A 22,264-nucleotide genomic window follows, 5' to 3' on the forward strand; every position below is an offset into this window, starting at 1 on the left:
CTCCGCCTCCTCCGGTGTGGCCACCGCCCCGCCACGCCCACTGGCCAGTCCTGGGCTGAGCACGCACGTGAATCTCGCTGACACGTTCCCCTAGGTCCATCCGGGCGTGGGCTCCCTTCCCCTCCGTGACCCCTGACCTCAGATCCCCTTAAGTTCCGCGTTCGAAAGATTTGCTTCGGGAGGCGCCTCGCGGTCCCTCATCCCCAAATCTTTCAGCTAACCCCACGGTTCTCCCAGCCCAGCGGGGGCGGGCAGAAGCGGTGACGAGGCACTTTTGCCAGGAAAGGAGGGGGAATGAACAGACCCCGGCGTCCGGGTGCGCGATCGGTTCAGCTTTGGGGGCGGGGGCGCCAGGCTGGGACCGGGGAGCGGTTCTGGCCGCCCAAGTGCCCCCGCACCCGCCCAATCCTGTGGGTTTGGCAAAGCAGCTGGCAGGGGCATTAAGGCCCATTAGCAAAAGCGAGGTTGCTGGGAGCCGAGTGGAGGGATCCAGGAGGCTGGGAGGTGGTGTGTGTGTTGTGGCGGAGCCGGGGGGTGGGGGGTGGGGGTGGGGGTGGGGATGGGAGGCCTTCTCAGCTGCCACAGCCTTCGGAGCAGGTGGCCAGCACGTGCGGAAGGGGCAGGGTGGGGGGTAGGGAAAGGGGAGAAGGAGGGTCCCCGCAACAGATGGCCCAGGCAGGACTGGGGCTTTCGGACAACAGGGTAGGAGGGGGGCTGGCCATCTGCACCTGGAGGCAGCCTGCCAGCTCCCCTCGGCACAGAGAAAAGAGCTGGGGGAAGGGGAGGGCCACTTTTATTAGGACCGAAGGTTCAAACACCGGCCACATCGTGGGGGGAGACCTGACGCAGAGGTCAGGGGCTCCCCGTCTAGGTGAGTCTGATCTCCACAATGGCAGTGCGGAGGGGCCTAAGGCTCTCTCACATGTTGACAGACATAAATTAATAGCTGGGTGGAGTTCCTGGATGCTCCCTTTGGAGTGGGGAGAGCAGGATACGGGGCTATGAAGCTGGAGTTCCCTAGTCCCAAGCCCAAGGTGGGTCCCCAGACCTGCAGCAGAGAGGGGAGGAGGCCTCAGAGCAGGGGATGGCCTGCTATGGGGCTGGAATCCCGAGATGGAGTCTCTGAGGGGTCGGAGCAGACATCCCTCTGGTTAGGAGGCTTCGGGCAGTGGCTATGCCTGGCGACTGGCCCAGTAGCGGTGGTAGGTGTCCTGGAAGAGGTCCCGGCAGGCGATGTGGGCATGGAGGCGGGCACAGGCCAGGAAAGCCCCTGCCAGCTTTCTGTGCAGGGCATAGGTCTCTTCAGGCGGTGGGCGAAGCCGGTGCTGCAGCAGCACAGGGATGAGGCCCTGCACACGGCGGGCAGTATCACCCGCTCCAAAGTCGTAGGGGCCCTGGGTGGCGAAGGGCTCCCCCAGGATCATCACGGCCTCCACGTGGGCGTCCGAGAATGCCTAGGGGTCGGGGAAACCAGAGGCAACCAGTGTGGACATACAGCCCTCCATTCCCCCAGAGTCTCAAGTATAAACACAAGCCCCCAACTCCCCAAAGAGTAATAGGCAGCCTCCACCCCTTCCAGAGCCCCTAAGAGACAAGCAGCCCCCTACTCCTCCCAAAAGAAAGGGCCCTTCCTGTCCTCTCAGGGCCTCCAGTAGACAAATAGCCCTTACTCTCTCTAGAACAGAGAAGCAGCCTCTGTTCCCCGACCCCCCCATATCCACCAGCAGTCCCCCATTCCTCCCTCTAGAACAGGTAAGTGGTGCCCATTTTCTCAGGATTCCCGAGTAGCCAAGCAGCCCCCATTCCTCCCTGCTCCCCAGAACAGATAAGCAGCCCCCTTAGAGTTCCTCACTCATCCACAGTTTCCCCAGTAGAGAGAAGCAGCTCCCCACTCCCCCCAAGAGACACCAGCCCCATCTCTCCCAACCTTGGTCTCAAAGCCTGTGAGAAATTTGAGGTCTCGTGATTTCTGCAGGACCTGGTCTCTATCTCCGTTGGCTGCAGCCATCACCACCTGGGGAGATGGATGTGGGCACAGGGTCAGAGGGGTTCAAGGAGGGGTCTGGAGGTGGGAGCTGGAAGCTGGGCCCTGCCAGTAACCACTTCTGTTCTCATCTACCTAAGCCGTCTCACCTAGAAGCCTCTCCTTCCCCACCTTACCCCTGTCTGTGTCTCTCTCAAGACTGTTCCAGAGCCTGGGGGCTGCAGTGGTCAGGTGTTCTGCCCACCTGGCTGGGAAGGCAGAGCCTGCCTGGAAACTACCACAGTGAAACAGCACAGAGGAAAGCAGATGTCAAGTGGTACCCATGGGTCCAAACACTTAATTGGGCAAGTATGTGATCATGACCCGGAACTGCCTCTGAGGTTGCCATCTCTGTGATCACCTGGTTGATGTCTGTTGATGCCTGGTTCCTGCCCTGGACTTGGAGTCCCAGGAAGGCAGGGATCCCGGCTGGGTTTAGTCCCAAGTGGCGCTCACTCAGGAGGCCCTTGGTGAAAACCCCTTGTTTAGCAAATCAGTGTTTGGAGCTAAGCAGCTCCCCAGCCACGCAGGATGGGCAGGAGTTGAGGGCACATGGACAGACAGAAGTGGGAGCCAGCCTGCTTGGGCTCCATCCCAGCTCTGCCACTTGCTGGCTGACCCTGGGGCAAGTCGCTTTGCTTTTTGGGCCTCTGCTTTCTCATCTGTGAAGTGGGGATGATGAAAGCATCTTCCTGGCCAGGATCTTGGAGGATGAAGGAGGTATATCTGTGGAGTGCTTCGCACGGTGCCCGCGTGTAGGAAAGGCCATAAATATTATGAGCTACTATTACTATTAAGAGGTAAATAGGAGGGTCCCTACTTCACAGACGAGGAAACAGGCTCAGAGTGGGGAACAGCAAGGAGAGGGGAGCTGGGACGAACCCTTCACCACTGAGTTGCCCCTCCTTGGGAGGAGGGGGAATGCAGGATTAAACCTGGCGGTTCTGTTCTGTCCCAGCTCCCCCTGCCCCAGCCTGTCTGGCCATCTGTCACGCCTGTGGTCCTTGGGGGGTCAGTGTGACAGGTCTTTCTTAAACTGGAAAAGGCTGGGGAGGAGGCAGGAGGGCCGTGCGGAACAGGCCTGTGGTGGGGAGGGGCAGGGGACGTCCCAGCTACCCAGAGAGGCCTCGGCTTTGTGCCTCGAGTGGCCTGCAGAAAGGGCCCCAAGGAGCCTCTATGTGTGGGGGGGTGGGGGGGGAGGGGGGTTACCAATTCCTTCTCGTCTCCACCTAAAGGGTGGCCCCACCATCCCCCAGTCTTCAGGCCAGAACCCCCTCCAACCCCCACCCGCCCAGGCTCCCAGGCCTGTCTTAAAAGACCACTCGTTACTCAGGAATTTCCAAATTCTATGTCCCTCCCCTGCTCCAATCCCTTCCATGGCTCCCCAGGGCACCCAAATAACGTACAAGCTGCAAAGCATGGCTTCAGAGACCCAGAGTGACTGCCAGCCTCACTGCTGGCTCCTGCTCTGTCCCCACCTGCCTGCCCAGTCCCAATGGGAACTTCCCTTTGGTCTTCTAGGATCTTACTACTCAGAGTGTGATCCCTGTACAAGTAGCTTTGGCATCACCTGGGAGCATGTTAGAAAGGCAGCATCTTAAGCCCAACTCCAGACCAGAATCTGCATTTTTTTTTTTCTTCAGTACGTGGGCCTCTCACTGTTGTGGCCTCTCCCGTTGCGGAGCACAGGCTCCAGACGTGCAGGCTCAGCGGCCATGGCTCACGGGCCTAGCCGCTCCGCGGCATGTGGGATCTTCCCGGACTGGGGCACGAACCCACGTCCCCTGCATCGGCAGGCGGACTCTCAACCACTGCGCCACCAGGGAAGCCCCTAGGATCTGCATTTTAACATGATCATGGTGGTGGTGGGGTTCTCATGCACATTAAAGTTTGAGAAGTGCTGCTCTAGTCAGAATATCCTTTTTCACCCCTTGGCCTTTGCCCATGTTATCTGTCTGGAGTACCCTCCTTAGCTTCTTCCTGATTGGTCTCCTCATCCCTCAGGTCTCAACTCTGATGTCTTCTCCTCCAGGAAGCCCTCCCTGACCCCCTAGGTCAGGCCAGGCTCCTCATCCGGTCTCCCTCAGTCCCCCGTGATTCTCCCATCTCAGCCCTGATCACTCTGGTCCTTTCTGTCTGTCCCCCTACTGGACTGTGAGTTTTGTGAAGGCAGAGACCTAGACTGCATTGCTCACTGTTGTCCCCAGTATTGCCTAGAATAGGACTAGGCACAGAGGGGGGTCAGAGAACGTTTGAATTGATGACCCAGTGATTAGAAGACCCAGGTTGAGGGACTTCCCTGGTGGTGCAGTGGTTAAGAATCCACCTGCCAATGCAGGGGACACGGGTTCAAGCCCTGGTCCGGGAAGATCCACATGCCACGGAGCAACTAAACCCGTGGGCCACAACTACTGAGCCTGTGCACCACAACTACTGAAGCCTGTGCACCTAGAGCCCGTGCTCCGCAACAAAGAGTAGCCCCTGCTCGCCACAACTAGAGAAAGCCCTCATGCAGCAATGAACTCAACACAACCAAAAAAAAAAAAGAAGACCCAGGTCGAATGTCCAACCTCAACGAATTAATGAGATGGTGTTTTCTGTGGGCTCTGAGACAAATCAACCTCTGGGTGGGAAGGACGGGCAACATAAAGTGAGGAAACACTTCTCAAAGAGAGAACTGCTCAATAGGGAGCAGCTGGAGGGGAGGTATGTGAGCACAAGGCTGGACACCAAGGCCCTGGACAGCATCAGGTGTGGGGAGGTGACAGGCTGGCCATCGTGGGCCTTTCTCTTAGGAGGCAGCTAGTGAGGGGTTGGGAACATGGGCTGTGTAACCAGACTCCCTGAGTTTGAATCCCAGGTCTGCTGTGACCTTGGGCAAGTGACTTAACATCTCAGAGCCCCAGTTACTTCCTCTGTAAAATGGGGTTAAAAATGGTCCTCACCTCATAGAGTTGCTTTCTGGTTCAGATCAGTTACCACATGTACAGCACTTAAAACGGTGCCTGACATAATATTAAGTGCTTGGTATTTGTTAGCTGCTATTAATATCACTATTATTTATTTCTTCATTCCAGATATTGTGTTTCTCCTTCTCTACAAGCCTTACTATCTAGCTTGAGGCTCCACCCTTCAGAGACTCCAGGATTGGGGGAACTCACCTCGATATAATGGTCTGTGAATTCAGTCCCAAATTCCCGGCTTGCACCAAAGTCCAGCAAGATCACCTGGAAATGAAGGATGGTGAAAGGGACACTGGGAGTCCACCAGTGCTGCCCATTGTCTATGGGGGGGCCAGGGTCTGTCCCTCTCTCCACACACACTGCCCCTCCTGCCCAAGTCCCCGCCCAGCTGCCTCCCCTGGGCTCCTGGCTTCCGGTCTCCATACATCAATCCACCCCCACATGAAGCTGAAGGGACCTGGTTTTTATTTTTGGGGTCCTAGTTGTTGTTATAATAACATGTTTTAGGCTCAGAAAAAAAAATCTGGAGAATAATAAAATATATGGGAAAGTAAAATCAACACCCACAAATCCTACCACCCAGTTTAAAATATAAAATACTACCAATCTAAGTGGGGCCTGATCCTACCTCCCCCCATCCCCACCCTCTCTTCCAGGGTCACCACTTTCCTGAAATTATTTTTATTAGTAAATTGTTTCCTGAAATTCCCATGCATGTGTTGCTATGTTTTCTATACATATGTGGATCCATGAACAAAACATACTAATGTTCTGCATATTTTAAAACGTCATATAAATGGTATTTATAATATTCTGCAAATTCTTTGTGTTCGACATGGTTTTGCAATTCATCCCCATTGCTCTAGCTCATTCATTCATTTTTTCACTTCCATGTAAGATTTTGTTGCATGAATATATCGTATTTATCTGCTTGATGGGCACTGTGGTTATTTCTAGGTTTTGCTATTAGAAGCAGTGCTCACAGATGTAGAGAACAAACGTATGGATACCAAGGGGGGAAAGGGGCGGGGTGGGGTGGGGAGGTGGTGGTGGGATGAACTGGGAGATTGGGATTGACATCTATACACTAATATGTATACAACAGATAACTAATAAGAACCTGCTGTATAAAAAAATAAATAACATAAAATTCAAAAATTCAAAAAAAAGGGACTTCCCTGGTGGCGCAGTGGTTAAGAATCCGCCTGCCAATGCAGGGGACACGGGTTCGATCCCTGGTCCGGGAAGATCCCACATGCTGCGGAGCAACTAAGCCCATGTGCCACAACTACTGAGCCTGTGGTCTAGAGCCTGCGAGACACAACTGCTGAGCCCATGCACCACAACTACTGAAGCCCATGCACCTAGAACCCGTGCTCTGCAACAGGAGAAGCCCACGCACCACAACGAAGACCCAACACATCCAAAAATAAATAAATAAATAAATAAATAAATATTTAAAGTAAATGAAATAAAGAATGTAGATAAAATGAATCAAATAAAGTTGAAATGTTTAAAAAACGGCAAAAAAAAAAAAAAGCAGTACCCCATGAACATGTGTGTAAGTTTCTCTACGACAGTGGAGTTCAAACTGTTTATCATAACCCACGGTAAGAAATGAAGATTAGGGGCTTCCCTGGTGGTGCAGTGGTTAAGGATCCGCCTACCAATGCAGGGGACACGGGTTCAAGCCCTGGGCCAGGAAGATCCCACATGCTGCGGAGCAACTAAGCCCGTGTGCCACAACTACTGAGCCTGCGCTCTAGAGCCCACGCGCCACAACTACTGAGCCCACGTGCTGCAACTACTGAAGCCCACGTGCCTAGTGTCCATGCTCTGCAAGAACAGAAGCCACCGCAGTGAGAAGCCCACCCACCGCAACGAAGAGTAGCCCCCACTCGCCACAACTAGAGAAACCCCGCGCGCAGCAATGAAGACCCAATGCGGCCAAAAATAAATAAATAAAATAAATAAAGTTATTAAAAAAAAAAAAAGAAATGTAGATTATCCTGGGCACCAGTGCACATGCACACATAAACATAAAACAAAAGTGTCCTGAAGTAATATGCATCCTCCCATCTACAACACATTCTATCCTTTTAAAACAAAAACTGCTGTTGAGATCCAGTAAATCGACGTCAGGCCTCTTATCACCACACCCGAGGAAGGAAAACATCCCCGCTGGGGTGCGAGCCTTGGAGGGATTCAGGTTGTCTGTGCACTTGCGGGGGAAGAGGGTGTCAAGGGACTGAGGCTGGACTAAGTGGGGCCATGTCACACTCAGCACAGGGCTCACTTGATCCTGAGGGTGTTGGAAGCTGTAGAAGGGACAGCTTGGCCAGATTTGTGTTTTAGAAAGACCCCTCTGGGGACAGAATGGCACAGACCACTTTGGAGAGCCACTTAGCAACCATGCACGCTGAGAGTTTTTCAGTCCAAACTGTCACCCCCAGGCCTTTGGACAGCCTGTGTCCTTTGCCAAGTATGCTCTTCCCTGCTCCTTAGATGGCTGTCCTTCTCTCATCTTTCTGGTTTCACCTTCCTTGACCCCACCCACTCCAGGCAGGGTCAGCCACCTTTCCTGGCTTCCCACTGCCCCCTGTGCCTCTCCCATCACTGGCCCCTCACCTGTGCTTCCTCATCAAGGTATTAACTACAGGTCATACTGTCTGGTGATGGGTCCCTGCATTGGACTGGGAACTCTGGGAAGGCAAGGATCAGGGTTGCCTTGGCATCACTTTCAAGAGGCAGTAGGTGCTTGGTGTGTTCTAAATGAATGATGGGTGTGGTAATGATGACTGTCTTGCAAAAGTGGTGCTCCCTCTTCTCCACTGCCACTAGGAAGCCACTGCCTAGCCAGGGACTCCATTTCCCAGCATCCCATGCATCTAGACTAGCCCCATGACCAGTTCTTATCAGTGGAATGGTGAAGGGAATGATGGGTCACTTCCAGCCGAAGCAGTTAGACAGTGGGTTACCCTCTCAATCTCTCTTTCCCCTTGCACTGGAAGGAGAGCCTTTCAAGTTGGAGGGGATGGCACACTCACAAAAGGGAAGGCGCCTGGGTCCCTGACACACTGCATGGAAGAGGGCCACTCCAGCCTGTTACATGGGTAATCAACTACTACTGTGTTGAGCTGCTGCCATATTGGGAAATATCTGTTACAGCAGCTAATGTACCCTGACACACAACACAAGGAACCAACCTGGTGGCTGGAGGCATCGTACAGGAAGTTGGCCCAGTTGGGGTCCGTCTGCATGAATCGGAACTCAAACAGCTCCCGAAGACAAAGCCTCAGGAGCTGGAAGCAGATCTGGGGTGGGAAGGAGTAACAGACATCTCAGAGCCATGTGCCCCTGTAAAGCCCTCTGAGGCCTGGAGAGGGACCATGGGTCTGGGTTGCCCTGTCAGCTGTGCCCCAGAGCAGCACCCTCCCTACTGTCCCAGGAGCCCCATGTACCTGGTTCCGGATGTCCTGGCTCAAGCCCTGGCACTGGTCCAGCGGGAGCCCTCCAGCCAGCTCCATGCCCAGCACCCGCGTCGTGCACAGCTCCTGAATAACGGCTGGCACCCGAAAGAAGGGATCGTCTGCCAACAGCTGCCTGGGGCGGATGGGAGGGGTGGGGATGGGACTTAACACTTCAGGCCCCTGTGGTCCTGCTTGAGGCCTCCCCCTCCTCTGAGGAGTCTTCCATGAACAGCCTTTGTCTTGCCTTTCCTCCTGCCCTCCTCTTTCCTGTCTGTCTGGAGTGATGGCCCGTACCTGGTTGGATTGACATTCATTCAGACATTTCATTCATTCACGCATTTACTCATTCAACAAATATCTCCATGGCACCCACTCTGTGTCTGCCCCTAAGCTGGGTGCCGCTGGAGACCCAATTACCACCTCCCTTCTGGAAACACTTCTCTGTTGGTCGCCCCAGGATGAACTCAGTGTATTAATTAAGCATTACTTTCTCATGAACTTATCAATTAATCCATCCAAAAAATAGTCACTCATATACAAATCTCCGAGTCCACAGTGATACTCAACTGGCCACTCCTTGGAGTCATTATTCTGAACACTGGCTAATCAAGGGAAAGAACCTTGCTCGGTGCCCATCCCTGTGCTGGACAATGCTGGGTGACAGAGCAGTAGATGAGCCCCAGGCGTGACCCCCCACACACACACACAGCAGAGACCACACTCTAACAAACAAACAGACCAATAATTGATTTGAGATAGGTGTGTCGATGCAAGGTGTGGGAGGCAAAGAATATGAGCGAGGCCTCTGGTTGGGGACCTGTGGGATGGCTGGAGTTAGCGGGTAGGGGGACAGGGAGATGGGGAGGAGCCGGGGAAATGAGAAATGATGTGCGTTTTATCCTAAGAGCACGGGGAGGTCCCCCCGTGAGGTGGTGGTCTCCCCAGACCCCACACTGGAGTGCTCTGGCCCAGCCCACCTGACACTCTCCATCTCCAGGTCCTGCTTTGGGGGCTTGTATTCTTGTCCTTGTTTGTCAAATCTCTGACGTTTGATCCGCTCCTCATAGGGCAGGACTCTGCTGAACGTTCAGTCAGCACAATTCTCTTTTATTCTCACTCCCCCTGAGGAGGACGTTCTCCTAAGGCCACTGGGCGGATTAAGGCCACCCAGCCTGTTAAGGGCTGACCCAGGACTGGATCCTGACTGGATCCCACATCTGAGCCCATGCCCCTAGCCATTGCCTTCTACTGCCCTTTCTCTGGCTTCGTATCTACAGAGCCGGGCTCCGTAAACGTGTGGGCCATGCTCCATGCTGTGGAAGGTCTCACTGAGGTGTAATTAATTGCCATTTATCATGATGCCTCTAAGATACAACCACTGTTCCATGTAGCTGTAGTTCATTCATTCTTGATGCTGTACGAATTATGCTGATGAACATACCATAACTTATTTATCCATCCTGTTGGATGAATTTGATAGATTTGGGTTGTTTCCAGTTTGGGGCTATTGCTGCTCTGAGTATTCTGGAAAAGTCTGATGGTGTGTACTGGCATTAAGGGTCACTAGAGTATTTAGCCAGGGGGGCAACTGTTGGGTTGGATGTGAACACTGAGGCTTGATGATGCCCAACCATTCTCCAAAATGCTTGTATCAATTTCTCCCTCTGTCCACAGTGTACAAAAGATGCCCTGGAGCCCCATTCTCGCCAACTCTTGACACAGACAGACTGCTTCATCTCTGTTAGTCCGGTGGGTGTAACGGTATCTCGTGTGACGGAGTGCCTGTTGACAAGTCTGTCTCCCCCATCAGACCGCAGTGGTTCTGCGTCCCATTGGACAGATGAGAAAGTAGAGACATTTAGAGAGAGGAAGTGACCTGCTTGAGCTCACAGAGGACACAGGGTGTGAACGAAGTAATGAGTGAAGGCATGGATGGGTGAACAAATGAAGAGAAAGAGTCTGCCAGCCCTACCCCAGGGCTCCAGCTGCCGGAGGCTGTGAGGGCATCCACCTCCCTCTCAGCCCGGGAGGGAAGCTGGAGGGAGGAAGGGGGCCTCCAGGGGCCTGTAGGGGCCTCAGCTCACCTGAAGTTCTGGGCACAAGCCGCCTCACGACGGTAGTCACATTCCAAAGCCAGCTCCCGCTGCAAGGCCTGCAGGCTCTGCTCTGCAAACAGGCCTGAGGGGTGGCAGCCGCGTCAGGCAGGGAAGGCCACAGCCTGCTCCTCGCCCCCTGCCCGGCCCCTCAGGCTCCCGCTCAGGGATGTCTTCTCTTGCCAGTCGTGCCTCTCACCCTGTCCCTGTCTCACCGTCCCTCACCCCGTCCGCTCCATGCCTTTTCCCCGCACTGTCTGGCCACGCACCCCGCCCCCCCATCCTTCACACAACTGCGGGCTCCGCGGAAGCCTCTCTGCTCGGGTCTCTTTCTCAGGCACACACAGCGGTCCTTAGGCCCCTATCATAGTCACATCTGCCGCCTATTCTCTGTCCATTTTTCTTTTTAAAAAATATTTTGGCCGCACCTCGTGGCACGTGGGATCTTAGTTCCCATCTTAGTTCCCTGACCAGGGATCGAACCTGGGCTCCCTGCAGTGGCAGCGTGGAGCTCTAACCACTGGACCACCAGGGAAGTCCCTCTCTGTCCTTTTTTTCATACTCTCTCACACTGCTCTCAGTGTCTCTGAAGCTTACTCCTGGGCCTGACTCTCACTCTCTCCTCTCTCTCTCCCTCGCTCGCTCTTCCGTGTGCACGCACGCACACACACACACACACACACACACACCTCTGCTCCATCTCCCCCAGGCGCTGTCTCACATGCTGTAACACACACGCGAGGTCCCACTTACGCTCCCTTCCTGTTTCTGCGGTTCTTTCTCAGGCCTCCAGTCCCTCTCCACACACCCACTGTGTGTCTGTTTCTGGATTTCTGTCTGGGCTCCTGTTGGCATCTCTGAGTTTGTCTTTTTCTCACACGCCCATACTACTCTGGGCTTTCCCCGCCTTGGTGTCCCTTTGTTCTGTCTCAAACACGCAGACTGAGGCGTTCACTCAGGCTCACACACACACGGGCACACCCTGCCCCGAGCTGGCCCTCCACCTCCCCCCGCCCCCCCACCCCATCCAGCCCCGCTTTCCCTCTTCAGGGCGACCCTCCCACAGTCAGGGTGGACTGGGCGCCTCACCCTCCGGCACGGCCACGCTCATCTTGAGCACCGCCAGCAGGTTCTGGATGTCGCTCTGGATGCTCTGGGCGACGCCTGGGTACTGGGAGGGGAGGAAGGGAGGAGGATGGGAGTCACCCCTCTGGGGCGGCCGGGTGCCCAGCCCACCCCCGCCCCACCTCCCCTCTCACCTGGATCTTCACGGCCACCTCTGTCCCATCCCTCAGCACGCCCTGGTGCACCTGCCCGATTGAGGCAGCAGCAAAGGGCACCTCCTCCAGAGAGGCCACCTTGGTCTGCCAGTCCCTGCCGAGCTCCTCTTCCAGAACTCTCTGGGGATAGTGGTCAAGACAATCATCATCATGGTTTCAGGCAGCCGGGTTCACGTTCTGTGCTGAGCGCTTTGCCCGTTAATAACCCCGCTCACCACACGCGGGGCCCTGGGCCAAGCTCTTGGCTGCTACCCCACTTTACAGATGAGGAAACTGAGGCTCAGAGAGAGATCTCTTGACCAAGGTGATGAGCCAGGCACTGGCAGACTGGGAGGCCCAGCCTGAGCCCATACTCCCGAGGCTGTGTGGGCTGATGTGTGGATTGCTATTATGTAGGGTTAAGATTGATAATAATCCTTCATTATACCCGTATATTGTATTATTAACTCAAAAGTTAATGTGATAAAGGAGAGCTAAAATTTACAGAGAGCTTCCTGTGGGCTGGGTCCTGTATAGAGTGGCTCAGAGAAGGGCAGTAATTGCCCAGGGTCACATGGCAAGGGAGCCAAACAGAGCTCAGAAGGCAGGCAGCTGGATTCTGGATTCCACACCCTTGCCCAGGCATTTACTCAGTGCCTGGCACTGTGCCAATCTATTTACAGACAACTCCCTCCTTTAATTAAAAGACCGGTAATAAGAAGAGCTAACACCTGCATGTCACTCACGGGGTGTCAGGGACCCTTCAAAGTGCTTTACACATACACTGATTTCCATAGCCCCATGATGTGGCCGTTGCTATCACTACCACCAATCACAGATGAGGTAACTGAAGCACAGAGAGGGCAGGCCACATGTCTAACCGCACAGGCAGTAAGTGGCAGAGCCAGGGTTTGAACTCCTGAAGTCTGGTCCCTGACCACAGCACTTCACCGTTTTTTGTTTTTTGTTTTTTTTTTCTTTTGCGGTACGCGGGCCTCTCACAGTTGCGGCCTCTCCTGTTGCAGAGCACAGGCTCCGGACACACAGGCTCAGCAGCCATGGCTCACGGGCCCAGCCACTCCGCGGCATGTGGGATCTTCCTGGACCGGGGCACGAACCCGTGTCCCCTGCATCGGAAGGCGGACTCTCAACCACTGCGCCACCAGGGAAGCCCATTCACCGCCTCTCTAACAGCCCTGACAGAGCCCTGAGCCTGCCAGGAACTCGACTAAGTGTTCTACACCATCCTCTCATATACTCATCACAACAATCCTGAGATGTGTGCTGTAGTGGTCCCCATTTAACAGATGGGGACACAGGCTCAGAGTGAGACAGGGAGCTCAGCCATGAAGACAGGAGGGCCAGGCAGCTGGGGCATGCCTCCCTCACCAGCCTTTCCCCCTCTGGGCACTCACCAGCATCTGCCAGCGGGGCATGAAGTCGGCGCTCTGGCGAACCCGCTCGAAGATGCGCTGCAGCTGGGGGCTGATGAAGCTGTTGTCTAGGGAGACATCGGGAAGAGGGAAGCAGTGAGGGGAGAGGCCAGGAGGGGCCCCTGTGGGAGTCTCTGAAGTTGGGGCTTGGTGGTAGGTGGGGTAGGGTGGAACTGAGGTCAGGGGTCAGGAGTCAAGGATCATGCTGTACCCTGGATGCTGAGCATTTGGCCAACCTTGAGGGCGGCCCCCCGAACCGTACACAAGGTCTGCACAATCCGCTCGGCATTGGCCTCCGAAAGGAAAAGGCTGGAGCCCGGCCGGGAGCCTCCTTCTGGGGTGGAGAGAATAATCATTAGTATGGCAACCACAAAAATAATCAGTATGACACCACTGCACACCTACTAGAATGGCTAAAACAAAAAAGACAATACCAAGTGTTGACAAAGATGTGGAGCACCTGAACGCCAACACTGCCTATGAGAGTGCCATGGCCCAAGCCCTTTGGAAAGCAGCTGGGAAGTTTCCAGTAAAGCACACACCTATACCTGATGCAATTTGCCTCCTAGGTATATCCCCAAGAGAAAGGCATATATGTGTCCACCAACAGATACTCCAAGAAGGCTCACGGTAGTGTTATTCATAACAGTCCCAAACTGGAAACAACCCAAATGACCATCAGTAGAACGAACAAAGGAATTGTGGAAGTCACAGGGTGACTCTTACAGTGTTGAATAAACAACCTACAACTGCTCACAGCAACATGGATGCATCTCTCAAATCGAATGCTGAGCAAAACAAACCAGACACGTATGAGAATACACTGTCTGATTACATGCGTATAAAGGAGCAGAAACAGACAAAACTAATCACAGGGGGTCAGAAGCCAAGACAGTGGTGACCCTTAATGAGGGGGGAGGTACCAGAATGCAGCACGAGAAGAGCTTCTGGAGAACAAGGGCAGCAATTCTCCAAGTGTGCTCTGGGGGCGCCCTGAGACCCTTTAGGAGGGTCTGTGGGATCAGAACTATTTTCATAATAATATTAATATGTTATTTGCCCTTTTTTACTCTCATTCACCCGCAAATGTTCAGTAGAGTTTTCTAGAAGCTGTGACCTGTGATGCTGTCATTGCTCTGACGGCTGATGGAGAGAGAGAGAGAGAGAGAGAGAGAGAGTGTGTGTGTGTGTGTGTGTATTCTTGTGTTTAAAAGTTTTTTCAGTTTTAATCTCTAATACAGCAAATATCCATAAATACAACCCCACATAAACAAGTTCTTGGGGTTCTCATTCTATTTTTTAATAGCTTTATTGAGATATAATTCATATGATATAATTCACCCATTTTAAGGTGCACAGTTCAATGGCTTCTAGTATATTCAGTTGTGCAACTATTACCACAATCAATTTCAGAACATTTTCATCACTGCTAACCTGTTAGCAGTTACCCACTCCCATTTTCCACATCCGCCTCCCCTTGAGTCCCTGGAAACCATTAATCTACTTTCTGTCTCTGTAGACTTCCCTCTTCTGTACATTTCAGATAAATGGAATCATACGATATGTGGCCTTAAAAAAAAAAAAGTGGCCTTTTGTCTCTGCCTTCTTTCACTTAGGATAGTGTTTCAAGATTCAACCACATGATAGCATGGATCAGTCCTTCATTCCTTTTTTTAAAAAAATAAATTTATTTATTTATTTTTGGCTGTGTTGGGTCTTCGTTTCTGTGCGAGGGCTTTCTCTAGTTGCGGCAAGCGGGGGCCACTCTTCATCGCAGTGTGTGGGCCTCTCACTGTCGCGGCCTCTCTTGTTGCGGAGCACAGGCTCCAGACGCGCAGGCTCAGTAGTTGTGGCTCACGGGCCCAGTTGCCCCATGGCACGTGGAATCATCCCAGACCAGGTCTCAAACCCGTGTCCCGTTCATTGGCAGGCAGATTCTCAACCACTGCGCCACCAGAGAAGCCCCTTCATTCCTTTTTATGTCCGAATAAAATCCCATTGTATGGATATAATACATCTTGTTTATCCATTCCTCAGTTTTAAGGGTGTAGAGGGATCCTGAGACCAAAAAGTTTGAGAATTACTGGTCTGGGGTTTTTTGATCTGGGTGCACAGATGCATCCACTCTGTGAAAATGAACCACACTATACACTTATGATATGTGCACAGTTCTGTATACAAATTATATTATTATTCAATAGTGTTTATTTTTACTTATTTCATAAAACACTTATTGAGTTCTTTACTGAAGGCTCAGCCTGTGCCAGGCAGAATTCTAAGTGTCTCTGTGGATTCTCTGGCTGAACCTCCACACACCCCAGGAAGTAAGAACTACCAATGCCTTAATTTTCAAAATGAGGAAGCAAGAGATTCAGAGAGGTACTGTGCCTGGCCCTTGGGGCACACAGCACAGAAGTGGCAGAGCAGGGTGTAGATTCAGTCTGGCCTTACCCTAAAGCCTGTTCCTCCACCTACCCGCAACTTTTTTTTTTTTTTTTGCGGTACGCGGGCCTCTCACTGTTGTGGCCTCTCCCATTGCGGAGCACAGGCTCCGGACGCGCAGGCTGAGCGGCCATGGCTCACGGGCCCAGCCGCTCCGTGGCATGTGGGATCTTCCTGGACCGGGGCATGAACCCGTGTCCCCTGCATCGGCAGGCGGACTCTCAACCACTGCGCCACCAGGGAAGCCCTACTCGCAACTTTTTATTTTGAAAAAGATCCAAATAGACAGAAAGACTGGATTCATAGCACCGTGAATACCTGCACACCTGATTCAATGTTTTAACATGCTGCCTCACCCACTTTATCTGTGCATGTGTACCCAGACACTGACCAATAGTTTTGCTGACTGATTTGCACTCAACTTGTGTGAATAGGAATAATCCCCTACACGATCACCGTGCCAACACCACACCCAGGAAAATTGACACTAATTCTTGAATACCTACTACCCAGTCATATTCAGATTTTTCCAATCGTCCCCAGAAGTCTTTTCTTTTTTTTTTTAAAGTGTTTAGATTTCTATCTCTCTCTCTCTTTTCTTTTTAAATTTATTTATTATTTATTTATTTTTGGCTGTGTTGGGTCTCCGTTTCTGTGCGAGGGCTTTCTCCAGTTGCGGCGAGCGGGGGCCACTCCTCATCGTGGTGCGCAGGCCTCTCACTGTCGCGGCCTCTCCCGTTGCGGAGCACAGGCTCCAGATGCGCAGGCTCAGTAGTTGTGGCTCACGGGCTTAGTTGCTCCGCGACATGTGGGATCTTCCCAGACCAGGGCTTGAACCCGTGTCCCCTGCACTGGCAGGCAGATTCTCAACCACTGCACCACCAGAGAAGCCCACCCAGAAGTCCTTTATAGTTATTTTCTTTTCAAACATCCAACCATGGCTCACACATTCCATTTGTCAGTTATTATCTCTCTAGTCTCTTTTTCATCTAGAATATCCACCCGTTTTTGTTTCAAAACATCGACATGTTGTGGAATCGTACCCACAATGCTGATCTCTACACAGCCCAGTCCGTCTCTGTTGTCCACAGACCCTCACCGGCACTCCTGTTTTCACGCTTCCTCTTCCTCTCCTGGTCACAGTTAAGAACTCAGCTCTGGATGGCTTACATTTTTTTCTCTCATGACCTGCTTCTACTCAACACCATCCTGACAGCAGCTTCACCCTGTTCTGAGCACTCCACCACGACCCTAAGAGGTGGCTATGTTATCATCAGCTCCATTCTCCAGTTGAGGAAGCTGGGGCTCAGAGAGGTGAAGCCACTTACCCCAGGTCACACAGCAAGGCCAGGGTGTGAACCCCAGACAGCGTGGCTCACGTACCTGATTGTACACGTCCTCTGGGCAGGGACTTCTTGGCCACCTCAGCTAGTGCTCCCAGCCCCAAGCTCACAGCCAGTCCTGGGGAGTGAGAGAGGAGCCTGAGTGCCCGCTTGCCCTGGGGAGATCTCCTCCCCCACCCCCTCCCCACCCTGCTGACCCTCTCTCCTCTCTCTCCTTATGTACACCTGTCTCCCAACTCTTTGTAGTCAGCTCTTTGCATCCCTCTGTCTACCAATCAGTCTCTTACTCACTCTCTCCCTGCTTGAGGTTCCCTTGGAGGTGAGACTACCTCTTTCTCCATCCCTCTCTCCTTGTCTCTGTCTCCCGGGTTAATGGTTTTCACCCCTGGCTGCACACAGAGTCATGTGAGGAGCTTTTGTAAATACGATGCCCAGGCCCTACCACTGAGGTTCTGGTTGAACTGGCCTGAGATGAGGCCTCAGAATTCTTTTTCTTTTAAGCATCCTGGATGATTCTAGCGTGCAGCCATGGGTAAGAAGGCCCCGAAATGATCTCCCCAGGACTCTCTGTCTTCCTATGACTGCTGTTTCTCTGTCCACATCTCCTCTTCTTCATGCTCACCTCTCCTTTTCTAAGTCAGTTATTTCTCCATCTCTGCCCTTCCGTCCACCCGGCATGTCTGTCTAGGCTCTGATTTCCTCCGCCTCCTCTGTCTCCTTGTCCTTAAAGACATCTCGAGTCACTCTGCCTCTTTCACTGTCACCATCTCTGTAAATAATCATAGTTGGCATTTTCTGAGCACTTTTCTCCACGCCACGAACCATTCCCAGTGCCTTTTATGCATTGACTCATTTTGTCCTCACACCCTCATGAGAGAAATTTTACAGAAAAACTTCCATTTTACAGAAAAGGAAATCGAGGCTCAGAGAAGTTAAGTAACTTATCCAGAGTCACAAAGTGAGGACGCGGCAGAATCACCTGTTGAACCCTGCGCAGTCTGGTGCCAAAGCTCTAACCAGTGTATTTGACTCCTTCAATTGGTATCTTTAAAACCTGAACCATGGTCCACAGTAAAGAAGACATTTGCATTATAACTGGTAGAGACCGATGTATATATAATGCTTCATGAAACAAGACTTTCCCTTACTCTACATGTATACATATTTTCCATTCTTCTTCTTCTTTTTTTTTTTGGCTGTGTTGGGTCTTCGTTGCTGTGTGCGGGCTTTCTCTAGTTGCGGCGAGCTGGGGATGCTCTTCGTTGCAGTGCGTGGCCTTCTCATTGCGATGTCTTCTCTTGTTGGGGAGCACGAGCTTTAGGTGCGCGGGCTTCAGTAGTTGTGGCACATGGGCTCAGTAGTTGTGGCACACGGGCTTAGTTTCTCCACGGCATGTGGGATCTTCCCGGACCAGGGCTTGAACCTGTATCCGCTGCACTGGCAGGCGGATTCTTAACCACTGCACCACCAGGGAAGTCCTCCATTCTTCTTTTTAATGCTGATTGCAACCTGCTAAATTATTTCATGCAGGGCTTCCCTGGTGGTGCAGTGGTAAAGAATCCGCCTGCCAATGCAGCGGACATGGGTTCAAGCCCTGGTCTGGGAAGATCCCACATGCTGCGGAGCAACTAAGCCCGTGCGCCACAACTACTGAGCCCACGTGCCACAATTACTGAAGCTCGCGCACCTAGAGCCGTGCTCCACAACAAGAGATGCCACTGCAGTGAGAAGCCCACACACTGCAACGAAGAGTAGCCCCCACTTGCCGCAACTAGAGAAAGCCTGCGCGCAGCAACAAAGACCCAACACAGCCAAAAATAAATAAATAAGTAAATAAATAATTAAAAGAAAATTATTTCATGCAAGTTGTGACCTGAAGTTTGAATAATCCTGCTGCATGACCCGGGGTCAAGTCACTTCACTTCCCTTAGCCTCCACTTCCTCATCTATAGAACAGAAACAAACACTCATTGATTCAGTGCAGAGACATGTGTATGGGGCCCTGCACATTCCAAGTTCTCAATAAACACAACATTCCTCTCTATTTCTCTTGGTTCTACAGGACTTTGCCTTCATTCTTTTTTCATATCTCCCTCCTCTCTCTGTCTCTGATCCACTCTCTCCCTTGCTTCATTGTGTAAATGTCACCTCCTCTGATCTAGGTCACAATCTCCCACAGTCATACCTACCCCCAAAGTTGGCCAAGCGGCTGACGCGGGAGGTGGGCACCTTGCGTTCTCGAGAACGGTCACTCAGCTGGGAAACGGGGAGAAGGTTTGAGCGGGAAAAGGTGGACACAGCACCCAGGAAGTCCAACCAACCTGCCACCACCCCCTTCCCCAAGCTCGGGAGGCCAGCTGCCTTCATGGGGTGTTGCTGGGTGTGGGGCAACGATACCTGGGGCCTGGGTGTCTTCCTGATCCGGGCCTCCCGTGCCTTGCGAATATCCTCCTCACCCAGGCCCCTGCCAGGCCCATCCTGGTGAAGTTTTTGGGTCCAAGGACCCCCACATGGCCCCTGCAAGAGACATGAACACCGGTAACGAGTGGAGGATGTACCATCGGCCTGGCCCTTTTAGACCCCTCCCTGTCCTTTGACTCCCTGAAGCCTCCCTCAGCCTCCTCCCCTTGGAGACCCCTCCCCAGCCTCTTACCCAGCAGAGGGGCCCAGGCCCCAGGGCCCCACAAGGCAGACCAGTAGTCCGGCCCCACTGTCCACAGGTCCCCCGTAGTAGGCCCCCCACCTCCAGCCACATTGTCTGGGGGAGAAGAGGAGGGATTATTCGGGTAGGAATTGTGGGACTGACCTCCCTGCTTTGCCCGTCTTTGCCTCACATTCCTCCGTGTCCACCCTAAGACTCCCACCACCAAAGACTTCCTCCCTTGTTAACAGGCCCCCAGTTTCGCCTGGTTCCCTCTCTCGTTGCTAAGAACCCATAGCTCTTCCCAAACACCTCTCCAAACCACTTTCCCCTGGTCCCACTCCGCGCCGTTGCTAGGGTCCTCCCCTGTTGCTAGACACCCACAGATCCTCCAGGACTACCTCTCCACTCCTCTGAGCACCCTCGTCGTTGCTAGGCACCGCCTTCCCCCGGTTGCTAAGCACCCACTCCCCAGCTCTGGGTCAGCTACGCGTGCTGGGGGGGGTGGGGCGGCTCCTGCACTTCCAGGAGTCTTCTCATGCCCGCCCCCTCCGGTCAGCTAGCGAATGACGGAGGAGCAGATCGCTGACTGGCACAAAATAAGCAACGCTGTATGTGAGGGGGCGGGGCCAGAGGAAGGGCCTCAGGGTGGGCTGGGCCACGGCCTAAGGGTAGGGTAGGGTGGGCTGGGCCACGGCCCAAGGGTAGGGTAGGGTGGGCTGGGCCACGGCCGAAGCGCTCACGTGCCACTTTGTGCCCTTCCACTCACTTCAAAGTGCCTTGTCCGCGGCGGACCTTTTAGTTTCCTACACGTCTATTTTACAAACATTCCTCTCCTTTACAAACTCCACACCTCAACTTGGCGCGAACATTTTGTCAGCCTCCGTTTTCCTTATTTGTACCCCTAGTAGGCTCAACATCTCTCCTTTGAACACACATCTTCCCAGCAAACATTTCCCTTTCACATGGAGCCCCTCCACTTTGCACACTCACCCTCAGCTTCAAATACCCATATCCTGGTACCCAACCTCCTCCCTTGCACATATAACCCCCCTGTCTTGCTCACCAACTGTTTCCCTCGGTGTGCATAAACCCCCTCACACCCAGCCCTTTGCACACTGGGCCCCTGTTCCCTCCTACACCCTGCTCTCTCAGCTCCCCGCCCACCTGCAGGATGGTGTGAGTGGGAGCCCTTTGTTTCCTGTAGGCCTGACATTTTCCAGAACACACTCAGCCAAAGATTCCCAGTGCTGACTCAGGAGCCTTGGCATCCCAGAAAACCAGCTCCCAGCCCATCTGGGTGTGTGTGTTGTTGATGGGGAAGGGAGGACAGGCTTAAAGCCTGCTTCCCCCCCCCCCAATAAACTGACTCACCCCTCTTCTCAGTCTGGAATAGAAGCAGCTGGCTGGGACATCTCTCCCACCATTGGGAGAGAGGATATGACACTCCCCACACAGAACTTCCTCCCCCAAACCCTGTCTAACCTCCTTTGTCAGGAATCAGACCTCCCTGTCTCTGTCCCTGTGCTACGTGACCTCAGAAGAGCCTCAACACTTTCTGGATCTCAGCTTCCCAGCATGTATGATGCATTAGGGGGACCTGCTATGACTTCCCATTGGTCTGTAAAGAGATGACTCATTTTAGAGCCCTGGGTCTGTGCCCAACGCCCCTTTCCAGGTGACTGTTTCAAAACAGAAACCACCCCCTGTACTCTTCCAGACACAAGGGTCTGACTCAGGAGCTAGGTGGCAGCTCACTCTTGGGGGCAAAATATATAAAAAGCACCTATGACAATAACTTATCCTACAGGGCTGACTCATGGTACCAAGCCTGGTATCAGATACATGAGATCATATCAAATAGCCTGGTGGCTACAAGCAAAGACTACAGGTTGGCAGAGCTCTGAGCCTCAGTGTCCCCATTTATAAAGTGGGGCCATGGCATCCCCTCTTGCTCAGTGTGAGAAAGGGATGCAGTGAAATAGTGTCTGTAGAGAGGTTGGCACGGAGCTGGTACAGAACAAGAGCTCTATACATGAGAGAAATTTCTTATAGAAAAACTATTCTTTTCAAAATTTCTATTGAGCGCTTACCATATGCTTTTCTAGGCACTGGGGACACAGCACGGAACAATACAGGCAAAAATCTTTGCCCTCTTGGTGCTGGCTTCTGATGAGAGGTACAATAAAATATACATAAGTATATGTAATAAGGTGACACTTGTTAAAGAGAAAAACAAACCAGGGAAGGGCAGGGAGAAGAGGGAAGAGTGTGCGTTTAAATAGGGTCGTCAGGAAAGGCCTCATTGAGGAGACATCGTTTGAGTAAATACCGGAAGGAGCGATTGAAATAGCTGAGGAAACAATGTTCCAGGCAGAGGGAACAACCAGTGTAAAGTCCCTGTGCTGGAAGATATCTCAGAGAAATAGCAAAGATGCCAATGGGCAGAGTGAGTGAGGGGACAAGGATTAGATGAGGTCTGGGAGGTAAGCAGAGCCAGCTCAGGTACGGTGAAGACTGTGGTTTTTTTTCCTGAGTAGAATGGCAACCACTGAGGATTCTGAGCAGAGGCAGGACTGATTTACAGAAAATATTCT

General features: G+C 52.7%; 1 protein-coding gene across 1 annotated transcript; it reads right to left on the reverse strand.

Moving 5' to 3' along the window:
* Nucleotides 1-777: 777 nt before the first annotated feature.
* On the reverse strand, nucleotides 778-21,792 carry COQ8B (coenzyme Q8B). Its single transcript, XM_079723743.1, has 15 exons — nucleotides 21,761-21,792; nucleotides 19,680-19,784; nucleotides 19,424-19,543; nucleotides 19,216-19,282; nucleotides 17,067-17,144; nucleotides 13,453-13,575; nucleotides 13,224-13,309; nucleotides 11,809-11,949; nucleotides 11,639-11,720; nucleotides 10,541-10,634; nucleotides 8,448-8,589; nucleotides 8,193-8,300; nucleotides 5,185-5,250; nucleotides 1,928-2,014; nucleotides 778-1,454 (listed from the first exon to the last, which is right to left on the reverse strand). The coding sequence occupies exons 1-15, from the start codon at nucleotides 21,761-21,763 to the stop codon at nucleotides 1,173-1,175; spliced, it is 1,584 nt and encodes a 527-aa protein (XP_079579869.1). The 5' UTR covers nucleotides 21,764-21,792; the 3' UTR covers nucleotides 778-1,172.
* Nucleotides 21,793-22,264: the final 472 nt, after the last annotated feature.

This window comes from Hyperoodon ampullatus (genome assembly GCF_949752795.1).
Source record: "Hyperoodon ampullatus genome assembly, chromosome: 18".
In the NCBI taxonomy this organism is placed as follows: Eukaryota; Metazoa; Chordata; class Mammalia; order Artiodactyla; family Ziphiidae; genus Hyperoodon; species Hyperoodon ampullatus.